Below are 22,118 nucleotides of genomic sequence, written 5' to 3'. Positions count from 1 at the left end.
GAGGGGCAGGGCTGTTAAGAAAACTGGAGGTTGATAAAACACTGTTGGAAGAGCACTGAGAACGTGCACAATTTCTGTATTTAAGAGCTTCAGTGTGAAGCACAGAGGTCTTGATGTCTGCTGTAGGGCCATAGCTAAACGGGTATGAGAAGTAAAGCCTCAGTGCTCAGTCTGCTTCTGAAGGCTCTTTTCAGCTTGGTAAATTTTATTCTGCTTGAATTTGATTTGGAGATCTGTCTCCCATTTGTAGCGAGAATGATTTCTGCAGATTGGTATTTCAGGAATTGTGTGAAATGTACTAAAGACAGGAATGTCAGGAGGCTGGGGTGTACATGCCTGAGTGGAATACGTCACAGAGTGCACTGATGCTATTTTCTTGAAATAAAAGTCATATTTGTTACTAAAGTAAACATATTACTCAGAATCTGCCAGAAGCTTATTAGGAATGTAGGAAGTCCCCAAGCCTTTTTATTATTATTATTTTTGGTCTTGAAAGCTGAGCTTATAGCAATGGCTGTGGCACCAGAGGGAGCACAAGATTGATGGAGCTGTTTGTGCTCTTGGAAAAGCACTGCAAGACTGCCCTGGAGGAGGGCTGGGAAGGGGAGCAGACGGAAGGCTCAGTCCTGGTCCCAGGCTCACGTACTGGGCAGAGGATGTTGGTACCATGAGGGCTTGCTAACTCTGCTCTGAAAAAGAGGAATACTGGAGTGAATGTGATCAGTTGGTTCTCTTTCTATAGCTGAGCATGCTTTACTTTGCATCCAGTGCTAGAAATGCACCATCTTTCACTAATGAAGTATTTGTTGTTGGTCATGGGTAGTAATATTCATTACTTAATTCTAATTACTAATATTCCTTAATCTCTCATATTTGTGGAAAGTGAAGTGGGCTAATACTGTCATTAATTGTGTACATTTTTAATCTGAGGCTGTTTAATATTCTGAACTTAATGATTTTGGTGTTAGCTGATTTTCAGTTGAAAAAGGTAGTGGCATGCATTCCCTTCCCTGCAAAACCAAATGAATCTTGTGTCTTTTAAACTCTGATTTAGTCTATTCCTTATTCTGACAGTGTTTATGGGTATTTGTGAATGTTGCATAACGCTGCACGTGGTTTTTTCATTCCAGGCCACTTTGCAAGAGACTGGAAAGAGTCCCTGTGTGGTCCCAGAAAGCTTTTTTTTTTTTCTTTAGTTCAATAAATACAAGCAAGACTTTCACATGCAAACACTGTAGGAAGCTTGCAGAATCAGAAGGATTTCTGTGTAGTATCCTAAAGACAGGAGTTGAAAATTACTACTTTACAAATAGCTTTGCTCTCTGCTTTAGAGAGGCTGACCTGCTGCACGCTGAACTCTTTGCAGAGATTATCCCTGCTTGATCTTAGACCAGATTTCTCATATTTTATTTTTTAAGACCTTTTTTTAAATTAAGGGCTGTCATCCTATGTAAGGGAACTAATAGGTTTTGAGTAAATATTTGCTTTTATTTTTGGATTTCCTTTCTGTGCAAAAATCCATTCTTCTTTGGGGTTTTTTGTTGTGGGGTTTTTTTGGCATTGATTTCTTTCTCTTCTTAGGGCAAGATAGCGGGACAGAAATACGTGGAATCTACAATCCATTTTGTCCCATGACCTGTCCCCTCCCATGTGAAGTGATAATACATTTACTTCTGCAACACTGATGATAGTGAAATTCCTTTCTCTTGTGAAAATGGAGATCTAGTGAAACCTTTTATTTCATGGAATTAAATGATTGCTAGAAATTGCTTCTGGGTTGGTGATGATAGCACCAAGGAAGTCTAGCTGCTGTCTGTCATTTAAGTAGGTTTTTCTCTCCAGATTTTTCTTAGCTGACCATTTTCTTTGAGTTTTTTGTGGTATTATATGAGACTTGCAGAAGAGTCACTGGCAGTACAGGACAAAAAGTTGTTCTATGTGGTATGTAGACTCATTCAGAGATTTAGTGAGATTAAAACAACTTCCTATTCTGGACCATTGGTGCTTTTGTTTAAAAATAGCTGACAGGAGTAAGGCAGTTGGTTGGTTTAAAGACTGAAATGAGATTGCTGTAGTTGCCTGTGTGATTTCTGTTTGGTGAAGGTAGTCAAGAGCTATCTTTAAAATACTGGTTACATTATGGCTGGCCTATTGCCAACAGCTACAGAGCTTTGTGCAGCTATTGTATTCAACAGAAAAATTACTGCCTAATTACCACGTCAGCTCTGTAAATTTTTAGTTGATTAAAATGATGATAAAAAGCATGAAATGTGTTTTGTTTTCTTGTGGCTTTGCGGGAAGGAATATTTAAGCAAATAGCTGTGATGGGAGGTCATTCTATGGGTAGAATAAAGTGGGAACATTTTAAATAGCATTCATTTCAACTGAAGTTTAATTGTCAGTGGCTAATCTATGGTTCACCTTAGACCATTGTCAACTTCTTGTATTATTCATGTGCTTTTATTTTCTTTAATGGAGGGTCTCCTGAGGTGTTAGACAAACATCTTTCCTGTTCCTTTTTTATTCCTTTTGAGCTAAAACTCATTGCAGTGTGAATTCTGAAGAATTTCTCAAGACCTTTAGTTTTATTACTTGAATCCTGGTTTAAATCCCATTTGTTTCTGGTGATCTTAATAATTGAAACAAGTAGGAAGACAAATCTTTGAGATAGTTGTCAACATAGTCAGATAGTTGACTTGTCATTCTCTTCCATGTCATTACTAATCAGTCACTGAACCTGCATTCCACAGCCACAAGTAACAAAACAAGAGAGGATATATTTGGCCTCTGAGGCTATAGAATCACTACCTCTAACAAGTTTATTAACATGCTGATAAGCCTGCTTCTTATTTGTCTCCTCCAGTGAACATTTGTCCTGTGCCTTCACATTCTTTCTCCACGGGGAAAGCAATGTGTGCACAAGCGTGGAGATTGCTCAACACCAGCCCATCTACCTGATCAATGAAGAGCATATCCATATGGCCCAGTCCTCCCCCTCGCCCTTCCAAGGTAAGTGAGCTGCACTTGGAACTTCCTGTGCTGAACCTCACTCCTCTGTGGCAGGGACATTGCTCCTGGGGATGCTATCTTTGGAGGTGAACAAAGTAAGATTAAGTAACACTTCCAGAAGGTTAAATTTCTATTCAAGAAATTCTGGATGCCAGGGAAAATGTGAAGACTTAAGTGGTATGGGAATTTTCCATAGCTTTCTGTTAGTTAACATTGTTTTTAAAGCTACCTGTGTATAGTCAGTAGAAGTTTAAAAAGAATTGGTATTTGAGAAAGTGACTGCACTGATTTGATTGTCTTACATGATGCCTGCGTCAGTGGCCTCAAATCTGTGACTTCAATGCTCCATGAATACAAACACTAAGATTGTCTAATTTAGGAGTACTTTTCACTTACAGATTGTCAACTATTTTGTTTTTCAAGAAGAAAAAATAGATCAGTAACTATGAAAATCATGATGTTTTGTGGCTGTTTATTTGCCAGTGTAAGAATTACAAAATTAACAGCTTACTAAATTCATGATGCAATTGTGCTGCAATGCTCTGTGTCAAAAAAATATGAAGAATATTTGAGTCATTGAGCTATAGTGTCTTTGCTACAGTCTGAAATTACAATTTCAAAGCAGTTAAAGCAGATCTTTATAAAAAGAAACACCCAGGGACGATAAAATGAGCATTTATAGGGACGTTAATTCATAGCGACTTTATTGAAAAGCATTTTGTTGCAAAATGTAAAGTTTTGACAGAAGCTCAGACACTTTTAATCATAGAAGGTTTTATTGAAGTGAACTAAATGCATTGCTCTCAAGTCAAATTTGACTAAAAGCAAAATTGGGTCTGAATGGAGATACCTGTTGTTGAGAAACTGGTTCTCCTGGTTTGTCATGGCTGTAGTCTTCTCTGTATGTTGTTACCTCTATCCTTTTACATGCTGACAAGTAATGTATGTTCCTGGTGAAAACCCTGTTGTTGAGTGTCTGTCCTCTATTATCTCCATGTGTGATCAGTCCTTTGCCATAGCAAGGGGCTGCTTCAGCACTCTTAGATAAGTTAATTGTGGAAATTGTTAAACTAAACTGCAAAAAGGTGCACTTTTAGCTTGTAAGGATGGCTGTACAGGAAGCTACTGCAGTGTAAGACATCTTGAAATTCACCCCCTCACCTGACTTTGCAGTAGCTTTCCCCTGAAGACAGGTCCTTAAATCAGGATGCAAAAGGATCAGTGACTCCAGCTGGGGAAGCAGAGCCTGCCTGCTGCTTGATAGAAATACTCAAACTGCAGGGACTGTTGTTTCTTCCTCTGCAGTTTTGGTGAGTCCTTATGGTTTAAATGGTACACTCACGGGCCAGTCATACAAGATGTCAGACCCAGCAACTCGTAAATTGATGGAGGAGTGGCAGTATTTTTACCCTATGGTGCTGAAGAAAAAAGAAGGGATGAAAGAGGAAGAAGAGTTGGGATATGACAACGATTTCCCTGTAGCAGTTGAAGTCATTGTTGGTAAGTTTCAGTATTCTGCCTGAAGGATTATTTTCCTCCACATGATTTAAAAAAGAAAATCTAATTAATCAGAAACAGCCTTTATAATTTTCCTATCTCCTCTTGTAGCTCTCTTGACACTGTAACATCTGACTAGTTATCTTGCCTCAAGCTTCTGTACTCCCTGTATCCCACATGCTATTATTCAGAATATCAAGCTCCTTGTTTCAGCTCTGTACTGGTGATAGAGGGTTAGGTGTGTATTAGTATGTGAAATTCCTTAGTTCTTTGTATTTTGGATAGTAAGTTTTGTCTAACTGACAACTGAAAATGAGTTGGAAGTAGCTAGGACTGATGAATATTATCAGGTATATTTAAGACTCCTGTTTTTCCATTTCTTTGTAGGTGGTGTAAGGATGGTATATCCTTCAGCCTTTGTTCTCATCTCCCAGAGTGACATCCCTGTGTCACAGAACGCTGCCAATACTGGAGGCCATATAAATATGGGACAGCAGGGGCTTGGAAGCATGAAAGATCCTGCTAGTACCTGTGGGATGCCACTCACTCCACCCACTTCTCCAGAGCAGGCTGTTATGGGTAAGGAATAAACTCAGGAGACTTGGGTCTGTTTTGCATAGCTCATGATAAGAGTGGGTAAGGAAGAGAACAGTAGCAGATTAAAGACAGGCAATAGACTGAAAATTAGAAGACTTTTTCTGTACATCTGTGGCAAGTTAAAACCAGAGCTTTAAACCCCTCTGAAGGGGACACATCTTTAAATAAAACTTTGTGAATTTGGTTAAGCTCCATTTTCTGTAGCTGCATTATCTTAGTGCACCAGTGTGAGTACCTGAGAGACTAGGTTCTGACAGTGCTTTAGACAGATTTTGCCAGTGTTTATGAAGTGTTGGTTTTCATGGGATGGAATAGGAGGAAGATACTAATTCATTGTGGTACAAGAGTGCAGTGAACATACAGGAGTATGTAGCTCTTAAGAGCTAGAAGTACAGCACTTCACTAAGCATTTGTGTTAGTATAATAAAAAAATTACAAATACTACTACAAATTCTACCTGACACAGTTGGGTTTTAATCAAGTGCTATTCACAACAAATGCATGAGTCTCTAGACTTGATAATAAGGAGCTGGGCTTCCCAGCTGAGGTCTGCCATAGGCTTGCATCTTACCCAGATGGCAAAAGGAGTGCTGCTTTATATTTGCAAGTGAGTCATGTATTTTGTCTGGGTAGAATATCCCCCTTTCAAACATGTGGATCCATAGTAGTTCTAATCTCAGAAGCCATCCTGATGCTTAGTGTTTTGGGTAGTGAATCCTTAACATCTTGCTTCACTGAAATTAATATACATATTCTGTTGCTTCTGAGAAATGAAAACAAGTATCTGTAACTTGTCCTCGTTGGAAATACAGACAAGACCTTAAGATAAATTGCTGTCAGTGTGGTTATGCTGTAAGAAATCTGAGACTGCAATTTCAAGTGAGAACTAAAGGATAGAACAGTCAAATGTCTGTTTGAGTGACAGACAAAAAATCTGATACAGAAGAAAATAAGTGATTTTTATTTATCTTCCCCCCCTCCAAAAATGTTTTGAAGACATCTTTACAAGTTGTTGTGTTTTTTTTTCCTGTGTAGATTGTCTTCTGAATTTGCTCTTTAAAGAGAACAGAATCACAACATAGTTCAGGTTGGAAGAACCTCTGGAGATTGTCTTATCCAACTTCAAAGCAGAGTCAGGTAGAGCAGGTTGCCCAGGACATTGCCTAGTCAGGTTGTGAGTATGTCTGAGGACAGTGACTCCACAGCTTCTGTGGGTGACCCGTTGCAAGGCTGATCATCTTCACAGTCAAAAGTTCTTTCTCATGTTTCAGTGGCACTGTCTCTATTTTACTTTATGCCCATCACTTCTTCCCTTTCAGAGGATACCACTGGTTACATCCTCTCCCTATCAAGTATTTGTATATGTTGATAACATTCACTGGCATGTTTTGTGCTTTGCAAATTACTTTTATTTCAAATTGAGTTCTCAGCTCACAGAAGGTTCTCTGACTTGAGTCACGTTAGACAATCATTAGAGACTGTTCACCACTAAGCAACCTCTGCTTGAACTTGTCCTTTTTCTTTTGAACTTGGAGAAGAAGTAGAACAACAGTAGAAGTGTTGTTGACATGAAGCTCCTACAAGTTTCTGGGAGATTATGCAGCCAGATTGGAGTAAAGAATCCTTTTTATACCCTCACAGAGGTCTAAGGAGCTGCCGAGCTAGCTTAGCCTTTGTTAGGTAGCTCTGTCACATCAAGAGAATCAATCTTGATGCAGAGTCAAAGAAAAACTAATCATCACTGGCTTCATTGCCATGGAAGTACTTGTTTGAGTTCACTTGTCCACGAACACTGTGTATGACGACAATCAAAGTATGCTAATAATACAGAATGTGAGATTTAAATCCACTTTTGAACATTGTTTTTCAAAGCAAAAAAAAAAAATGCATTAGTAACTAAGATGGTTGACTCACAAGTAACAATCTCTATGGAAGTACTGATGCATGGCATGCAGTTCAGAATCGGTACATGGGATACAAGAAGTGGATTAGGCTGATTAGTGATTCATGCCTTCAGTTCTGCCCATACTGGTGAAACTGTGGTTGTGGTGCCACGTCCAGTTTGGAACACTAAAAGTTGTGAACAAATTGGATGGAGTCCAGAAAAGTGCAGCAAAGATGACTGTAGATTTTTCAAACAGGACCTACAGGAAAAGATGGAAAGAATTGAGGTTGTTTAGTCTAGAAAAGAGAAATTGTAAGGAGAGGTGATGTAACAGTATTCAGAGACATAAAAGAAGAAGAATGATGTTTTCTCTGTAACCAATATGTAATGAACCTAAACTGGAGCAAAGCAAAACTAGGTTAAACATGAGGAAAAACTTTCTCTAAGGAAGGATAATCAAGTGTTAGAATAAATGGGCTGAGGGGAGCTACAGCATTTCTGTTAGTGGAGAGGTGGGTGGGTTGTTGAGGTTTTTGTTTTGTTTTTGTTTTGGGGTCGGGAGGGGGCTTGATGATTTATTGATAAAGAGAGATTAGTCAAATATGTTGATCCAGCTTTCAACAGGGGCTGGACTAGATGATCTCTTAAGGTCTCTTTCAGTCATGTTTTCTGTGATTGCTTCTAAACTACGTAATGACACAAATTGCCACTGAAAGTAGGGAATGGCATTTTTCATGTGTAATAACAAGAGAGCACCATAGAATGGGGAAGTGACCTCTGGCAGGTGGCTGGTTGCATCTTCCAGTAGTTATGCCGTTATATGACATAGTTATCTGTGTGTATTCCAGTATTTCGTCAGTGATTTCCATGGACGAAAATTGGTGTCAGTGTATGAGAAGAAAAAGTCTTTGCATTCTGCAACGTTGTGTTCATGCTATGCCACGTATTGCTGTATTGTGTGGTACAAAAACATTATAGAATTTTGGAAACCAGTAGCTAATGCACTCAAATGTAACTTGAAAGCTCTGGCAGCTCCTTGGTTATCTTCTCATACCTCCCCTCCTTCCCTTTCCTTCCTTTTTTAAATTCCCTGACAGTTGTAACTGTCCTGCTATTAACGCATATGAAATTTATGTGTGCACATGATGTTTGTTTATATATCCACATTCTTTCCTCTTCCCTGCCCCCCAAAGGAGGACAGATTCGCTAACTCTGAAGTTTAGATCTGTTTATCTTTGTATGCTGTCAAGCTCACGATGTTGTAGAACATTTGAAAGCCAGTGAAATAAATTGTTAAAGCCACAACCTCAGTATATCTGGGGATTTATGGTTTTTATTGCCTCTTTTAAAGTTAGAGTTCTTGGCAAAAAGAGAATCAGGGAAGTTTTACCTGGAGGAAAAAAAATAAATATTATAAGCATAAAGAATCAGATACTCAGCTTGCATACAAGTTCAGAAGTTGTATTTTGAAAGTCACCTGATAGAAAACAGCAGAATTACCTTGATCAGTGATGTGTAGCAGTGAAACCTTTCAGTGTTTCATTCTTAAGGCTTCTTAAATTGCTGCAGGCAGAAGGACAAAGTGTTCTGTACGCTGATTTGACCTTGTTAAAATGCAGCATATCCTCACTTCCCACCCAGAGCACAGAGCAGTGTTTCTCAGTCGCCAGGCCAAGTGAGCCTAAAGCTCCCTCTGCTGTTGTAGCTGGTGTTTGGAAGGATTACTATGGTGATCTCAGTTAATCAAAAACAAAAACGTATTTCATAGTAGAAAAGGAAACATCTGCTCTACAATAGCTGGTGATGTTTCTGTATCACAGACAGAAGGAAAGTGCAGAATGTAAATCAGTTTTCAGATTATGAGCATGTTGAAGTAATACCTTTGTTATCTCTTCGATAATATGGTATTACTGAGAATCTCACATATTATGTTAATACTGATCAACTGTTGGAACAATTTCTCTAGCAGTATTAAGATGTTACCAAAGCAAGTGTTGATTCTGGTATTTTAATTCAAGCATATTAGAAAGAAACAGCATCACACTAATCCATTTCCTCATTGAAGATGAAGAACTGATTCTTGCTTTGATGCAGTATGTGTAAATTATTTGCTTTCTTAATAGATGCTTTTGGAACCGTCCATGTTACAATAAACTTAGTCTTGAAAGCAACTCACCAAAGACTGTATTAACTGAAGTTTGTCATCCAGGAAGAGCTTTGCACTGTTTCTGAGTGATGTGTGGGCTGTATCTAAACTGAACTAAATTTAAGCAGCAGAGTCACATGAGGTGCAGCACTCGCATGACTGCATTGCACATCTACCTGGTGTAACCCAGTGTCATCTCTCTTACCCTGGAGGCCTAAGTTGCTTTGAAATATAGTTTAGTCTTTTGTAATGGTGCTTTAAGCATTTTCTAGGGAATGTGAACACCTGTGTAGTCAGCAGCCTCATAAGAGGGAAAGTCTTCTCAGGAAAGCGTATCAAATGTGAGTATTAAGAACAGCCATACCATTAATGCTCAATTTATATTGCAGGAGAAAGTGGTTGCTCTCAGAGCAGTGTCAGCCATTCAGCTGTACAGGAGGGGACAGTCAGTGTGCACAGTCCAAAGAAATCAGGCAAGATTACTCCAAAATTTCACAATCATATGGTTCACCGTGTCTGGAAGGAATGTATCCTCAACAGGTCACAGTCCAAGTAAGGCAGTCATCCTCATGATTTTATTTTTCCATGTCAAATAATATATAGATACAATTGTAATAGTTTTGCCTTAGATAATGTTACTTGTCACAGAATTATTTTTTCCACTAATCAAAGCTAATAATGCAGAACAGTATTATCAAAGAAAATTGACTACTGTGTTCAGCTGAAAACCCTTCATAATTAGCCTTGTATATGCAGTTGTGTATCTTAATTATGACAGTCTTTGAGGTTACAAATCTACAATATGTGCATTCAACTAGGTGCCTTCAGATTTATTGATTGCAGTTGCCAGCTCCAGTTGTAGTTATTAGACTGAAAGTTGGGTGACAGAAGAACAAACAATATATAATTGATGTTTACAACTCCAAGGCTAATATTTGTAAAGCATTACATGTGTTGGACTAAATGCCACTTGACAAAGATATGGTAAATTAATGTTAGTATCATGGGTCCTTATTACTGGAGATTTAAAGATATATATTTTGGCACGGTGTGCCCTGAGATCTTAATTCTTCACTATTTTCATGCAGCTTCTTCGTTAGATATGTCAGAAGAATGTCTGGATTCAGTTTAAATTGCTTGCCTCTTGCTCAAACTCCAGACAGAGCTATCTGACACAGAGGCTGGTACCATCCTCCCACATAAATAAAAGGAAGCTTTTAGGAGTAGTGGAAGGAGCTGCTGTTAAATTCAAAATTTCTGTTTCAAAGAAGGTTGTAATTTACTTGAGGGGAACTTATGTGAATTTATGCATATGCATTTTTTAAATTTTGTTTTTCAAAAGATGTTAACTGCTAAAATAATTTTATCTTCTTCAGGAGGAATCAAATTACAACTGCAAATCTGGAAGAGGAAGTTCCTAACAATACTGTTTCTTGGGATTTTGTGGATCCAGTCCAAAGAGTCAGTTGTTCTTGTTCCAGGTGAGCTTTGAAGACAGTAAAGAATTTATTATATTGGAAGAGCCCTGTTTAATTCAGACAGAGGTAAACTTAGAAAAGGGAGCTATGCTTTAGCTGAGAGAAGAGGAAATTCTACTATCAAAGCTGTGATCATCACTCATATTGAGGTGATTAATATGCATCTCATATCATTGTCACTTGCAGTAGTCAACTGGAGTAGAAAAATGATCCTAGACTAGAGAATGAGGGCTAGAACATTTCTCATTTGCAATTAACTCACCTTTCAGGCTTTTCAGAAATGTGAGCTTTACAGTTTGGAGTAGTGAGACTCACAGTGAGGAGGGCAGAAGCTGCCCAAGTTACAGAGCATCCTGATGAAGGGATAATGCTGCTCTCCCTGTTCAAAGGAAGAGGAAAAATATCCCTAAGAATCACTTTACTCCATACACTTCTTGTCAGTCTGCCATCACTCATCAGACACCAAAAACCACTCCAGAGAATATAAAACCTTTGGAGCATGGTCATCTGCTGTCAACTGATCTAAAAGGAGTCACAGCTCACTTACACAAATGCTTGAAGAGTTTATTAAATTATCTGTCATCTTTGATGAATCCTTGAATTTCCAACACTACCCAGGAAAGGCAAACCAGCACCACCATTTCTGCTTAACATTCTTAAAATTATCAGAGAGATGTTACAGGGCTATAAAAAAGCAGCTTCCAGTGAAATGACTTTTACTGATTTTTTTGATTTCTGTGATCGCACTGACTTGTAAGATGGGCAAAGATGTGTTTGTGACCTGAAGAAGTTATTCCTAAACTATGCTCAGATGTAGATGTCATTCATTTGATCAACCACACTGTCCTAATCCCTTTGGTATTTTTTTTTCCTGCCTGTCCCCCTCTCCTCTCCTCCCCCAACTGCAAACAAGGGTCTTTTCCAAAATAATAGCCAGCACAACAGCCAGTGATGGGACCAAACTGATTCTCTGCTTTCTGTCTGAGGCATAACTGGTTTTTAATTTTTATTTTCAGTGAGGCAAGCTCAAGAAAATACTGCTGTTAATAACAGTAAAATTAAAATATTGTTTGACCAAATCCTTACATATCTTACCTGCCACAGCAGTCTCTGCAGAGCTTTCTGTACAGAGAAATTTAGGAATGGAGCATTCTCATAATCTCTGCAGGGTTGGTGATTAGAAATGCCCATTGTTGAAATTGAATGGAGCAAGATTGTGTCCTTGTATCTCTTGTGTTTGACTTCTCATGAAGCCAGTTCTTTGTGTGTATAGAAGAGATAAAGGGGTGCAGAGGAGCTGTGCATCATACAGAGGACAGAGTGTTCCACATGGAGACTCTGCTGTATCTTAAGGGAGAGTGCTCATCTTCTACAGCCTTGCTCTTTACCCATGATCATTTATTGCTTGTATGCATATACCCAAGAATGTGGAACAGATACATGTTTTGTGAGGTTGCCAGGTGTTTCTTATGGAAAACTGAGGTCCAGCCTTGCCTGGAAAGTATAGGGAATCAACAGTGGACAATGGAAACCTGAATCTGTGGAAAGGTTCAGCTGCATTTGCATTTTCAGTGTCTCTTAACACCTCCAGTGATAACTACATCATGGTGAAGTTAGTAAACACTGCAACTGGGAAATGAAAACATTATCCTTAAAATGAAGGCAGTACCTGATTTCAATCAGCAATGAAAAATGTCTGTATAGGCACAGAAGCTGTCATTTAGATATTGTTTTAATCATTACTGTGCCCATTCTATATATTATATAAATGAGACTATAAATGTCAAGATAGGATCTTAAATATGGAGTCTTAAAGAATTGTCTGGTCCTCAGAATCAAATCAAATCTTCTATGGATCCAAGTTAGTGTGTTGAAGAGCAGAATGTCTGAAATAATTTTCTGTGGTCAGTTAAGACAGTGAATGATGGAGAATTAGGTCAATGAAATGTTACAAGAACACGCTTAAGGCAAGTCTTCAGTTACTGGGGCATTAGCTCCACGTTCTGGGTGATTGCAGCTAAAGACCATCTGCTGCAGCAGAGAATTTGCAACATGTCCTGATAACAGCAAAGCCCACAAAGAAAGCCAGGACAATACCACACAACATGGATGGTTAAAGGAAAAAGATGTAGCAAGTACCAGAAGGTGTGTTTGTACCATTTGACAGCTGCTGTGTACTGCAAAGCTGGAGTGTTTGCACAGCTAAGTCATAAAAGCAGAATTGGTTTTCTTCTTTCTACTAGTCCACTTGCTATAATGTAGTTTGTGAGTAAAAAGCATAATATTTGCTTTTAAGTGTTTTGGTGTTGTCCTCAATGCTCTTATTTATAAACAAAAATAGGAATGGAATGATTTATTTTGAACAGGCATTTCACTTTGAACAGGTCTAAATATTAAGCACAATATACCTTTTAATTGATGCTTAGCTAAAAAACAAACAGGTAAACAAAAAACCCTAAACAACCAACAAAGGCCAATAAAAATGTGGGCAGAATTTGATGTCCCTGTTGTAACATCCTTGGGGACTGTCAGGTATGTGATGAAAAACCTGTTTAGCAGAACCAGAAATACTGACACTCACTTCTGTGCTTCCCAGGCTCAAAGGGACTAGATGCAAACTGAAAAAAAAAATAAATATATTAAAATATGAAACCAATTAGAAGTTTGTATGTTACTACATTTTTTGTTTTAAGTATTTTCAAATTCATGCTTTTTTTGTCAGTTGGTGGTTTATTTTGGTTTGGTCGTGTTCTTAACTGGGATCACAGAACTGTCAGGCTTGGCAGGGACCTCTAGAGATCACCTGCTCCAACTCCCCCTAGAGCAGGATTGCCCAGAGCACATCCCGCAGCACTGCATCCAGGAGGGCTTGGAATGTCTCCAGAGAAGGGGACTCCACAAGCCCCCTGGACAGCCTGTCCCAGGGCTCTGTCACCCTCACAGGAAAGAAGTTTCTCCTCCTATTTCAGTGGCACTTCCCATCTTCCAGCTTGTGCCTGTAGCCCCTTGTCCTGTCCCTGGGAACCACTGAAGAGAGTCTGGCTCCATCCTCCGTGCACCCACCCTTTGGATACTTACAGAAACATCCTGCCATATATTGCCTCTGTGAACAGAACTGAATTCCAGTCTGCATCCCTTGCAGCAGATGCTCAGGAGTGTGCAGGAGCACTGGTGTGGTTCCTCAGCAGTCATTTTATTTCAGGACTCTGTTTTCAGGGTAATGAAAACAACATGAGCTTGCATTTTTTCTGCTCTTCTACCTTCCACTTGAGCAGTACTAATCTTCTATAAACATTAAGTCTTTTCTTTGAATGCTGTTTTCTGGAGACTCATTTTCCATGTTACACGTCAGAGGAACTGCAGCCGAGGTGGCTGGAATGACCTGGTGCAGGTCCTGTGACCGCTGCAGAATCTGTTAACAGCTCAGGAACAGACAGAATGTTTCTCGATGCTGTTCTTTGGGTTTTGTGTTGTCTTTTTTTTCCCTCCCATTAGATCAGATAAGTGTATAGACCCTGCAGTGACTTGTTTCTGCCTCTGCTTTCAGGCACAAGGTTTTCAAGCAGCGCTGTGCTGCTGGCTCCAGCCGCCCCCCATCCATCAGCCAGCCGGGGTTCAGCGTGGGGACATCGTCCTCCTCGTCCCTGCCACCTCCTGCCTCTTCAAAGCACAAAACCACAGAGAGACAGGAAAAAGGAGAGAAACTGCAAAAAAGGCCTATGATGCCATTTCACCATCGGCCCTCTGTGACTGAAGAGCTATGCATGGAGCAGGACACATCAGGGCAGAAACTGGGATTAGCAGGAATTTTTTAATGGAACCCTCCTTAGAAGTCCCTAATTCCAGAAAATACGAGAAGCCTCTATCTATACCTGCTAGAAATCCAAGCAAGCAAATGAATATGAATCCTATGGATTCACCCCGTTCCCCCACGTCCCCTCTGCCTCCCACACTTAGTCCCCAGCCAAGAGGTCAGGAAGCAGAGAACCTGGACCCACCATCCGTACCTGTAAACCCAGCACTCTATGGCAGTGGGCTGGAGCTTCAGCCCTTGCCCAGCTTAGATGATAGGGCAGTCCTTGTTGGACAGAGGTTACCTCTGATGGCAGAGGTCAGTGAGACAGCGTTGTACTGTGGGATCATGCAGAACAATGAGTCTTTAGATGTGTGGAGGAGCTATAGTGTCCCATCAAGTGATGATCCAGAGTTCAGGCCGCCAGACCTTCCCTGTGAGAGATACGATGCCAAGCTGGAGATGAACTCAGACAGCACTGCACTGAAAAGGTGAGAGTGCACATCCATTCAGGTGGGGGCTTGATTTAATTATAAGCATGACCAAATTGTTTTCAGTTGAAACTGAAACAAGTCAAAGGCTTCACTGTGACATCAGAGTTGATGTGTGCTGCAGAGAATAGAAATGTGCTATTTTAGTATACCTACTTTTTTTCTTATCTGGCTTTCTGTTGGGCATTTTAAGAACTGATAAATCTTTTTGCAACCCATATCACAATAATTTGAGTAAATGTGAGAGTTTTATTAATATTATCCCTTTTAATAGTTTAAACCCCAAATTGTTTAGTTATGCAAACTTCCAACTACACAAATGCTTGGTTTTTAGTGCAGCAGTGTTTATGGCACTGTACAGTGTGGTTTGTCCAATTGTGTGGGCTTAAAATTGCAGTGTACCCTGCTTCCTGTGAGTAGTAGCTGATACTGTATTATGGAATAATACTGCTTCTTTGTTAACTCACTGTCAGATCTTTGAAACTGATGAAGCTTTACTGTTTGCTGCAGCCTCTGGAGGTTTGAAACTGAAAATCCTGATAGACTGAGGCCCCTCTGGTCTGTACAAAGAAAAGAGCAAATGCTTATCTCCTGTTAATGTTCCTTTAGAAAAAATACAGTTAACATATAGTGTCTTCTTCAGAGAAGAACATGAGCTACCTGAACTTGAAGGAATTTTTAGCTCTTATTTTTTTAAACATGGATTTTTCTTATATCTGAAGATATTTATTTGTTCATTCATTTATTCATAATGAATTTGAATTAATTTTCTATTGGCCTAAAAATTATTTTACATTGTGACAAATGAATTGAAAAGATGTACCAAAGAAAGGATTTAATGAAAATGTATGAACTAAAATTAATTGAGGAAGAATTTTTGAGTTCTGACAACACTGATTTAGTTAATTATGATGATGTTTGCTAGGCTGAAAAGGTTGGGTACTTCAGAGTGTTTTGATATATATAGTGACAAGATTAATTCTTTGTTCACTGTTGCAAAGAAGTTCTTCATACATAAGTTGTTTAATACAAAAGGTAGGCAAATGCAGCCTTTATTTGAGGACAAAAACTAATTTCTGCTAGATAAAGGAGGATGGAGTGAGACATGGGTTGTATTTGTGTGTGACAGCTGTTACTTTTCTTTGCTTTAAAAGGTGCGTTTGTTACATTTCATGATGGCTTTGTTTGCTTTCTTATCTTTACTTTCAGGCTCTTGGCACAACCTAATAAACGGTTTAAAATTTTGGAAGAGCAGAAACCAGTGCAGACACTGAACTATCTTGACCCCTTGCCCCTATTACAACAGCCTGGAGAAGGCTTGGGAGACACTAGTGATCCTTACACTTTTGAGGATGGTGATATAAAGTACAGCTTCACTGGCAGTAAGAAGTGCAGACTTGGGGCTGAGAAGGATCCTTTGAAAAAGAACAAGGTAACATGTCTTTAACATTCTCATTGGACTTTCAGAACTGTAGCTCAGTGTTAGCTCTGCAGCTCTTAGAAGACACAAACCTGTTCCACAGACCGTAATCAGAGAGATTCTGTATTTCTTCCCTGCCCCAAATCACAGAAAACCCCTTCATTTCACTGTGGTGCTTTTGAACAATCATCTGCTGGCATCCCTCTGAACCTGTTGGTGTATGAAAACACTGCTGCTGCAAGGAATACTTCCTGTTTATCTATAGTCAGCTTAACCAGCAGCAGGTTCCAGATTTAAGCTAAGAAATAAAATATTTTGAGCCTTATATTCACTTGTAGAGATGAAAACATTTGCTGGGCTTCCCCCCCCAAACCCCTTGCTTAAGCTTGACTTGTTACCTCACTGCAAAGCTCAGATCTCTCAGCCCAAGTTTATTTTTCTTCCCTTGGGCAAAATTAGTGTAGCTGAGAGGATTTGTGGCAAGGTTGCTCTATTGGTATGAACATTTCCTCTGGGATGTTCTGTATGTGAAGGAACAGTTTGTTCACCATTCCTTGGTCATCACCTGCCCTGTGTGCATGATACTTCTTATGTATCTTACCCAGTAGGGAGCTGTTTCAGTGTCTGGCTCCTCATTTGCTCTTGTGGGGGTGGCCAGCAGGCTTAAGATTCTAGATGTGTTTACTGGAGAATTTGAGGTGGCAAATTATCTGCCCTGGCTGTTAACTGATGTGTGTGGAATCCTTTTTTGCTTCTCAAACCATTGAATCCAGAGCCCTGAGTTTGGCTTGACAGAGGAAAACAGTTGTTCTTACATAGTGTAAATTCATATCCATTAATAACTCTTGAATTGTTTATACAGTCAGAAGATGGAATTGGTACCAAGGAAATCTCCACAACAGGTCATTCTACACCAGTTCCTGATGGAAAAGATGCCATGTCTATTTTCAGTTCTGCTCCTAAGACTGGTGAGTAGAGGCAAAAATACTCAAAGCTGTGCAATAAAAGCTGAAAGGAAGAATCACAGACTGAACAATTTGCTTCAATATGAGAACAGTAGAGATCCTGGGATGGACAAAACTTGATTCTTCTTGTCCTTCTTATATTACAACATGTCCTTTGCTCACTTAAAACTTGGCTGCAACTTGGCTTTTTCTAGGCCACCTCTTAGAAGAGGGGTCTTGGTGATTCTTTGCTTGTCCCCTGCTTACAGTGAGAAATTGAAAAAAAAGGCAGTTTTGTGTTGAATTTTGTGTTTCCTTTTTGGCAGATACGCGGCAAGACAACGCTGCAGGCCGGGCAGGCTCCGGGAGCCTCACCCAGGTGACAGATCTGGCTCCATCACTCCATGATCTAGATAATATCTTCGATAATTCAGATGAAGATGAGCTTGGTGTAAGTCTTTGTAGGACTGGGTTTGGTAGACTTGAACTTTGGCCAAAATCCCAAAGGAGGGTGGTGGAATCCTACAAGGGAGAGATTATTCCAAATAGAAGGCAGAGGAGATAGCGAGGTAGGAAGGCTTGGATTTGAACTCAGAAAAATTGCTAGAAAAGAGAAATTCTTTCAGGAACCAAAGAGAGAAGTCGTCACTGTGTATAATTCAGGTCTATAAGGAAGTCACTAATGTAACATCAGAGTGTGTGTTGTCTGGCAGTTTTTCAGCCAGGAGGGAAGCCTGTATCCAGCCAACATGCTGACACAATCATTGCATAGGCAGGCTCTAGGAATACTTCCACAGGTAAATCAAGTTGTTGCTTTTTAAGTGCAGTACATCCAGTTTCATGTCCTTAGCTTTTTGCCTGTATTTTGTGGCTTTTGGAGAGTTATGGAAACGATCCTAGTTTCATTCACTGGTGATTTAGTTTTTTACCTTGGCTGAGAAGCTGCCCAAAGAAGTATCAGTTCAACCTTCCTGAATAATAATTCCTTCAGTAATTCACTGAAGCAGGTTTCTTTCTATTCCTACAAGCAGTTTTATGTCAGGGCAAAGAGGAATAATTGCTGAATATTAGAAAACAAAAAGGAAAAGCCGAGTTACATCAGTGTCCAGGAAAAACAAGCAAGACACATGGAAAGGCAAAGATTTAATTAATGACTGTATTTAAGTTTAATATAGCCATAATGATAGAGAAGGTGATTTTTAAACTTTCTGATAGTAGATAAGAGAGTTGAAAAATCTAATGTCTGGTTCTTGGCAGTACTTTTCAAGTACACTGATATTTTTACTGCTTCTCCCTGTCCTGTGAGTCTACACAGACTGCACTTAAGATGTCACAGTTAATAGGCAAATCAACTAGAGAAGTGTGAAAATAAAAAAAGACCTTTTACTGTGGAGTTGGCCTGGACAGACCTGATGTTCCTCCTGTCTTAATACTTGCATGTGTCAAGCTATCCCGTGGCAGTCAGCTCATGGCATTCCTTTTCTCTCTGTGGTTTTCTCTTTATTATCTTAGAGTAGCCCAAATGTGGAAGCAAATAGCAAACATTAATTCCAAGCTCAGTGTTTGTGAGAACGTTTTCAATATAATTTGCATGTATGTAGATAGATATGTATATATATATATGTATCTGTACATTGGGGGGTGTATAGACAGGGAGCACTTCAGAGAGTTTTAGTGTTGGAAGAGAGGAAAAAGAAATCCAGACTCCCTGGGGGGATAATGAGAGAGCAGAAAAGTACACTTTTTTTTTTTTTCTTCCTTGTGAAAGCTCATTCAGAGAGTTTTCAAAATTTTATTAGCTTATGAATTTTAATGTTCTGTGTATTTTTTCATCTGGTATGTGATTACTTTGCTTTTAGGCTGTGTCACCAGCTCTTCGGTCATCAAAGATGCCCACGGTGGGATCTGAGGAGCGCCCCGTGGGGAAGGATGGTAGAACAGCAGTACCTTACCCACCAAGTAAGTAGCAGCAACTGGTGACTGCTTTGTTGACAGTCAAAAACCTCCTTATGGCTACCATGCTGCCTTCTAGCCAGGAGCCTTATAATGTCACTTTTTCAGGACTACAAGGTAGTGTGCTTGTTTGGTTCCATAATTACCACTATTAAAAGAGGATAAGCAGATTTTAATAAAAACAGTGGGTGATAATACAGACATATTTTTTTTTTAATCTGCCTGCTGAGATTTGAATTGTTCTTCTTTTGACATGATTGTCTTAGATTGGAAGTATGAGAGGGATCTGTTACAAATCTTCATTTAGAAGAAGGAAACAGCCTCAAGTTGTAATGGGAGGTTTAGATTAGATGTTAGGAACAATTTCTTCCTTGAAAGGGTTGTCAGGCCCTGGCCCAGGCTGCCCAGGGCAGTGGGGGGTGCCCATCCCTGGAGGGGTTTCAAAGCCATGTGGATGTGGTGCTGAGGGACATGGGTTAGTGGTGGCCCTGGCAGTCTTAGGTTTATGGTTGGACTTAATGATCTTAAAGGTCTTTTCCAACCTAAATGATTCTATGGTTCTATTTAAAATAGGAGGTATTTCTCTTGAGATGAAGGAGAAAAGTGTCTATGTGTGTTGAGAGAGAAGAAAGGTGAGAATTTTTGGTGTAATACTAACCAATTGTCTTATGAATTACAAATTACTTAGTGGTGAGCAGGAGGAATGTTTGATTTTTCTGGTCGCTATAGGCAGAAATCAAATCTTTCTGCAAGTCATTCTTTAATGCCTTCTCATTAACTTTAGCTGGTAATGAGAACAAATTGAGGAGAAGGAAAAAAACAGTTGGAAGGAGATGAGTCAGAGTTTTATGGAGCCATAAAAGCTGGGCTGATTTACTCAAATGTAGAAGCCTGAAGTATACAGAGATTGGATTTTGACAGGTTTAGTTGATCCATAGCTTTTTAAAATATGCAAAGCTTTTTCAAGCATGACACACATAAAAATGAATGATGATAGTTAGCCTGTTGCTGTAGGGTCGAGGGATCTTTTGTAATTAAACTTTTTTATGAATCTGCACTGCAGAAATTTTGTGTGTGTGAAAATGAAATACTGTGGGGCCGTACAAAGCAAGTTCAATAGTTACACCCCAGGTCTGGTTTGTAGCTGTTCCCTTCACACCTGCTGTCGAGGCATAACAATATCTGCAGGGGACCAAACTGACTTGTACATCACAATAAAGCCCTTCTGACCAGATTTCATTTTAACCTTCCTTCCTGTCCCCCTTTCTCCAGTTTCTAAAGCACACTTCTCTTTGCTGAAAAACAGAGGCAGTAGCTAACCCAGCTGGCAACCTGAAGATTATATTTCATGTTAGCATTGGGTGGAAAATAGGTTTTTTCCATTCTACTAAACCCTTTTTCAACATTAATTTATCCAATATCAGGACAAGACTAAGGTCTTCTAAATTTTTAATTCAAAGACTGAGCAAGGGAATTAAAAAAAAAAAAAAGATGAGTGGGAATAATAATAATAACTCATAGCCTATTATTTACTGTTCAATGTTGTGAAAGCCTTGGGTTCAGCTTTGACTATTACCAGCAGAAATCCGTTTTGAGAGGACTTCATCTGTTGGAATTGGAATGAAAAAGAGTGTAGCTGGGGAGAAAGAAGACTATTCTGATTTTGTTTGATTGCATTACATTTCATTCATTTCTGTTGGGGTGTCCTGTTTGTTTTGCTGAAAGAAGAAAACTATAGGAACACTGATTGCATTCTGTTCATTTACTGAGAAGTAATTTAGGGATTTTCCTGGCTTAATGTCTTATGATGCCCCGTTATGATTTTTTACTTTCTCTGATACTTGTCATTTTTGGATGCCTGGCAGTCTGATTCTGGAGCAGAATTGTCTGTGTTTGTGTTAGCAACACTGGCCTGTCTGCTCTTCAGGAGCTGTGTCACTATGGACCCAGTGAGACTACAGTGACTCTACATCCATGGAAAAGTGCGGCTCAGTGCACACTAACTCCAAAAGCCTCCTGTTAGGAGGGCTCAGCATCAGCTCTAAAAATGAGAAAAAACCCTACTCTGTATCCCCGTAGTAACAGTTGCTGAGGTGAACTTTGCATTAATGTGAATCTCTTCTACTCTGAAATATTTGTTGTTAAAACTGTACATAGAATTTGTGTACCTATCAGTTTATTGTTTCTGCTGAACAATAAGCTTTTAAAGTATCACTAAGACTTTTTGGAGGTTATCCCTAGCTTTCCATCTAGATTTATACTGGTGTCAGAACTGCAGTAATCTTTGCTAGGTTTTAATTGATCAAATAGATACTCAGTTTTACTGAATTTCCTTCAGAATTTGTATTTCAGTGATTAACAGTGCATTATTTCATCCTATTTAGCTGTGGCAGATCTCCAAAGGATGTTCCCAACACCACCCTCTTTAGAACAACACCCTGCCTTCTCCCCAGTAATGAGTTATAAAGATGGAATAAGTTCAGAGACTGTGACTGCCTTGGGAATGATGGAAAGTCCCATGGTCAACATGGTTCCAACACAGCTTGCTGAGTTTAAAATGGAGGTGGAAGATGGATTAGGTAGCCCTAAACCAGAAGAAATTAAGGTAACATGCCAAAGATATGGTCTTTTTATCATCTTGTCTGTGTATGTTCTAATTTTTATAAACAAGTCACACCTAGTGTGTGTAGCAGACCTACTGTAACAGATGTGAACAGGATCTGTGTAAAGTACATACCAGTCTTTAGTTGGGAAAAAAATTCCTTCTCTGGTAAAATCGCTTTTAAATTGTTTGCCTGACATTACCTAGAGGTGTTTTTCTTCTTGTAATTTTATATTTGTAATGTTTTTTAGTATTCTCAGGAAACAAACATTATTGTATGAGAAATGAGCCCTATGCCTAACT

General features: G+C 39.3%; 1 protein-coding gene across 1 annotated transcript in view; it reads left to right on the top strand.

Annotated features, from left to right (window-relative positions):
- Positions 1–22,118, top strand: part of MED13L (mediator complex subunit 13-like) — a 173,535-nt gene that overhangs the window by 118,168 nt on the left and 33,249 nt on the right. The window contains 12 exon segments of the mRNA XM_009995682.1: positions 2,864–3,009; positions 4,315–4,509; positions 4,894–5,085; positions 9,524–9,686; positions 10,511–10,615; positions 14,160–14,424; positions 14,427–14,896; positions 16,106–16,328; positions 17,179–17,284; positions 17,587–17,711; positions 19,120–19,219; positions 21,598–21,818. Of these exon segments, the coding sequence (XP_009993984.1) occupies positions 2,864–3,009; positions 4,315–4,509; positions 4,894–5,085; positions 9,524–9,686; positions 10,511–10,615; positions 14,160–14,424; positions 14,427–14,896; positions 16,106–16,328; positions 17,179–17,284; positions 17,587–17,711; positions 19,120–19,219; positions 21,598–21,818 (2,311 nt within the window).

The sequence above is a fragment of the Chaetura pelagica genome, unplaced genomic scaffold, assembly GCF_000747805.2.
Source record: "Chaetura pelagica isolate M959 unplaced genomic scaffold, ChaPel_1.0 scaffold254, whole genome shotgun sequence".
NCBI classification, from domain to species: domain Eukaryota; kingdom Metazoa; phylum Chordata; class Aves; order Apodiformes; family Apodidae; genus Chaetura; species Chaetura pelagica.
Note: the sequence above shows the minus strand (reverse complement) of the source record. Positions and strands in the feature narration are given on the sequence as shown.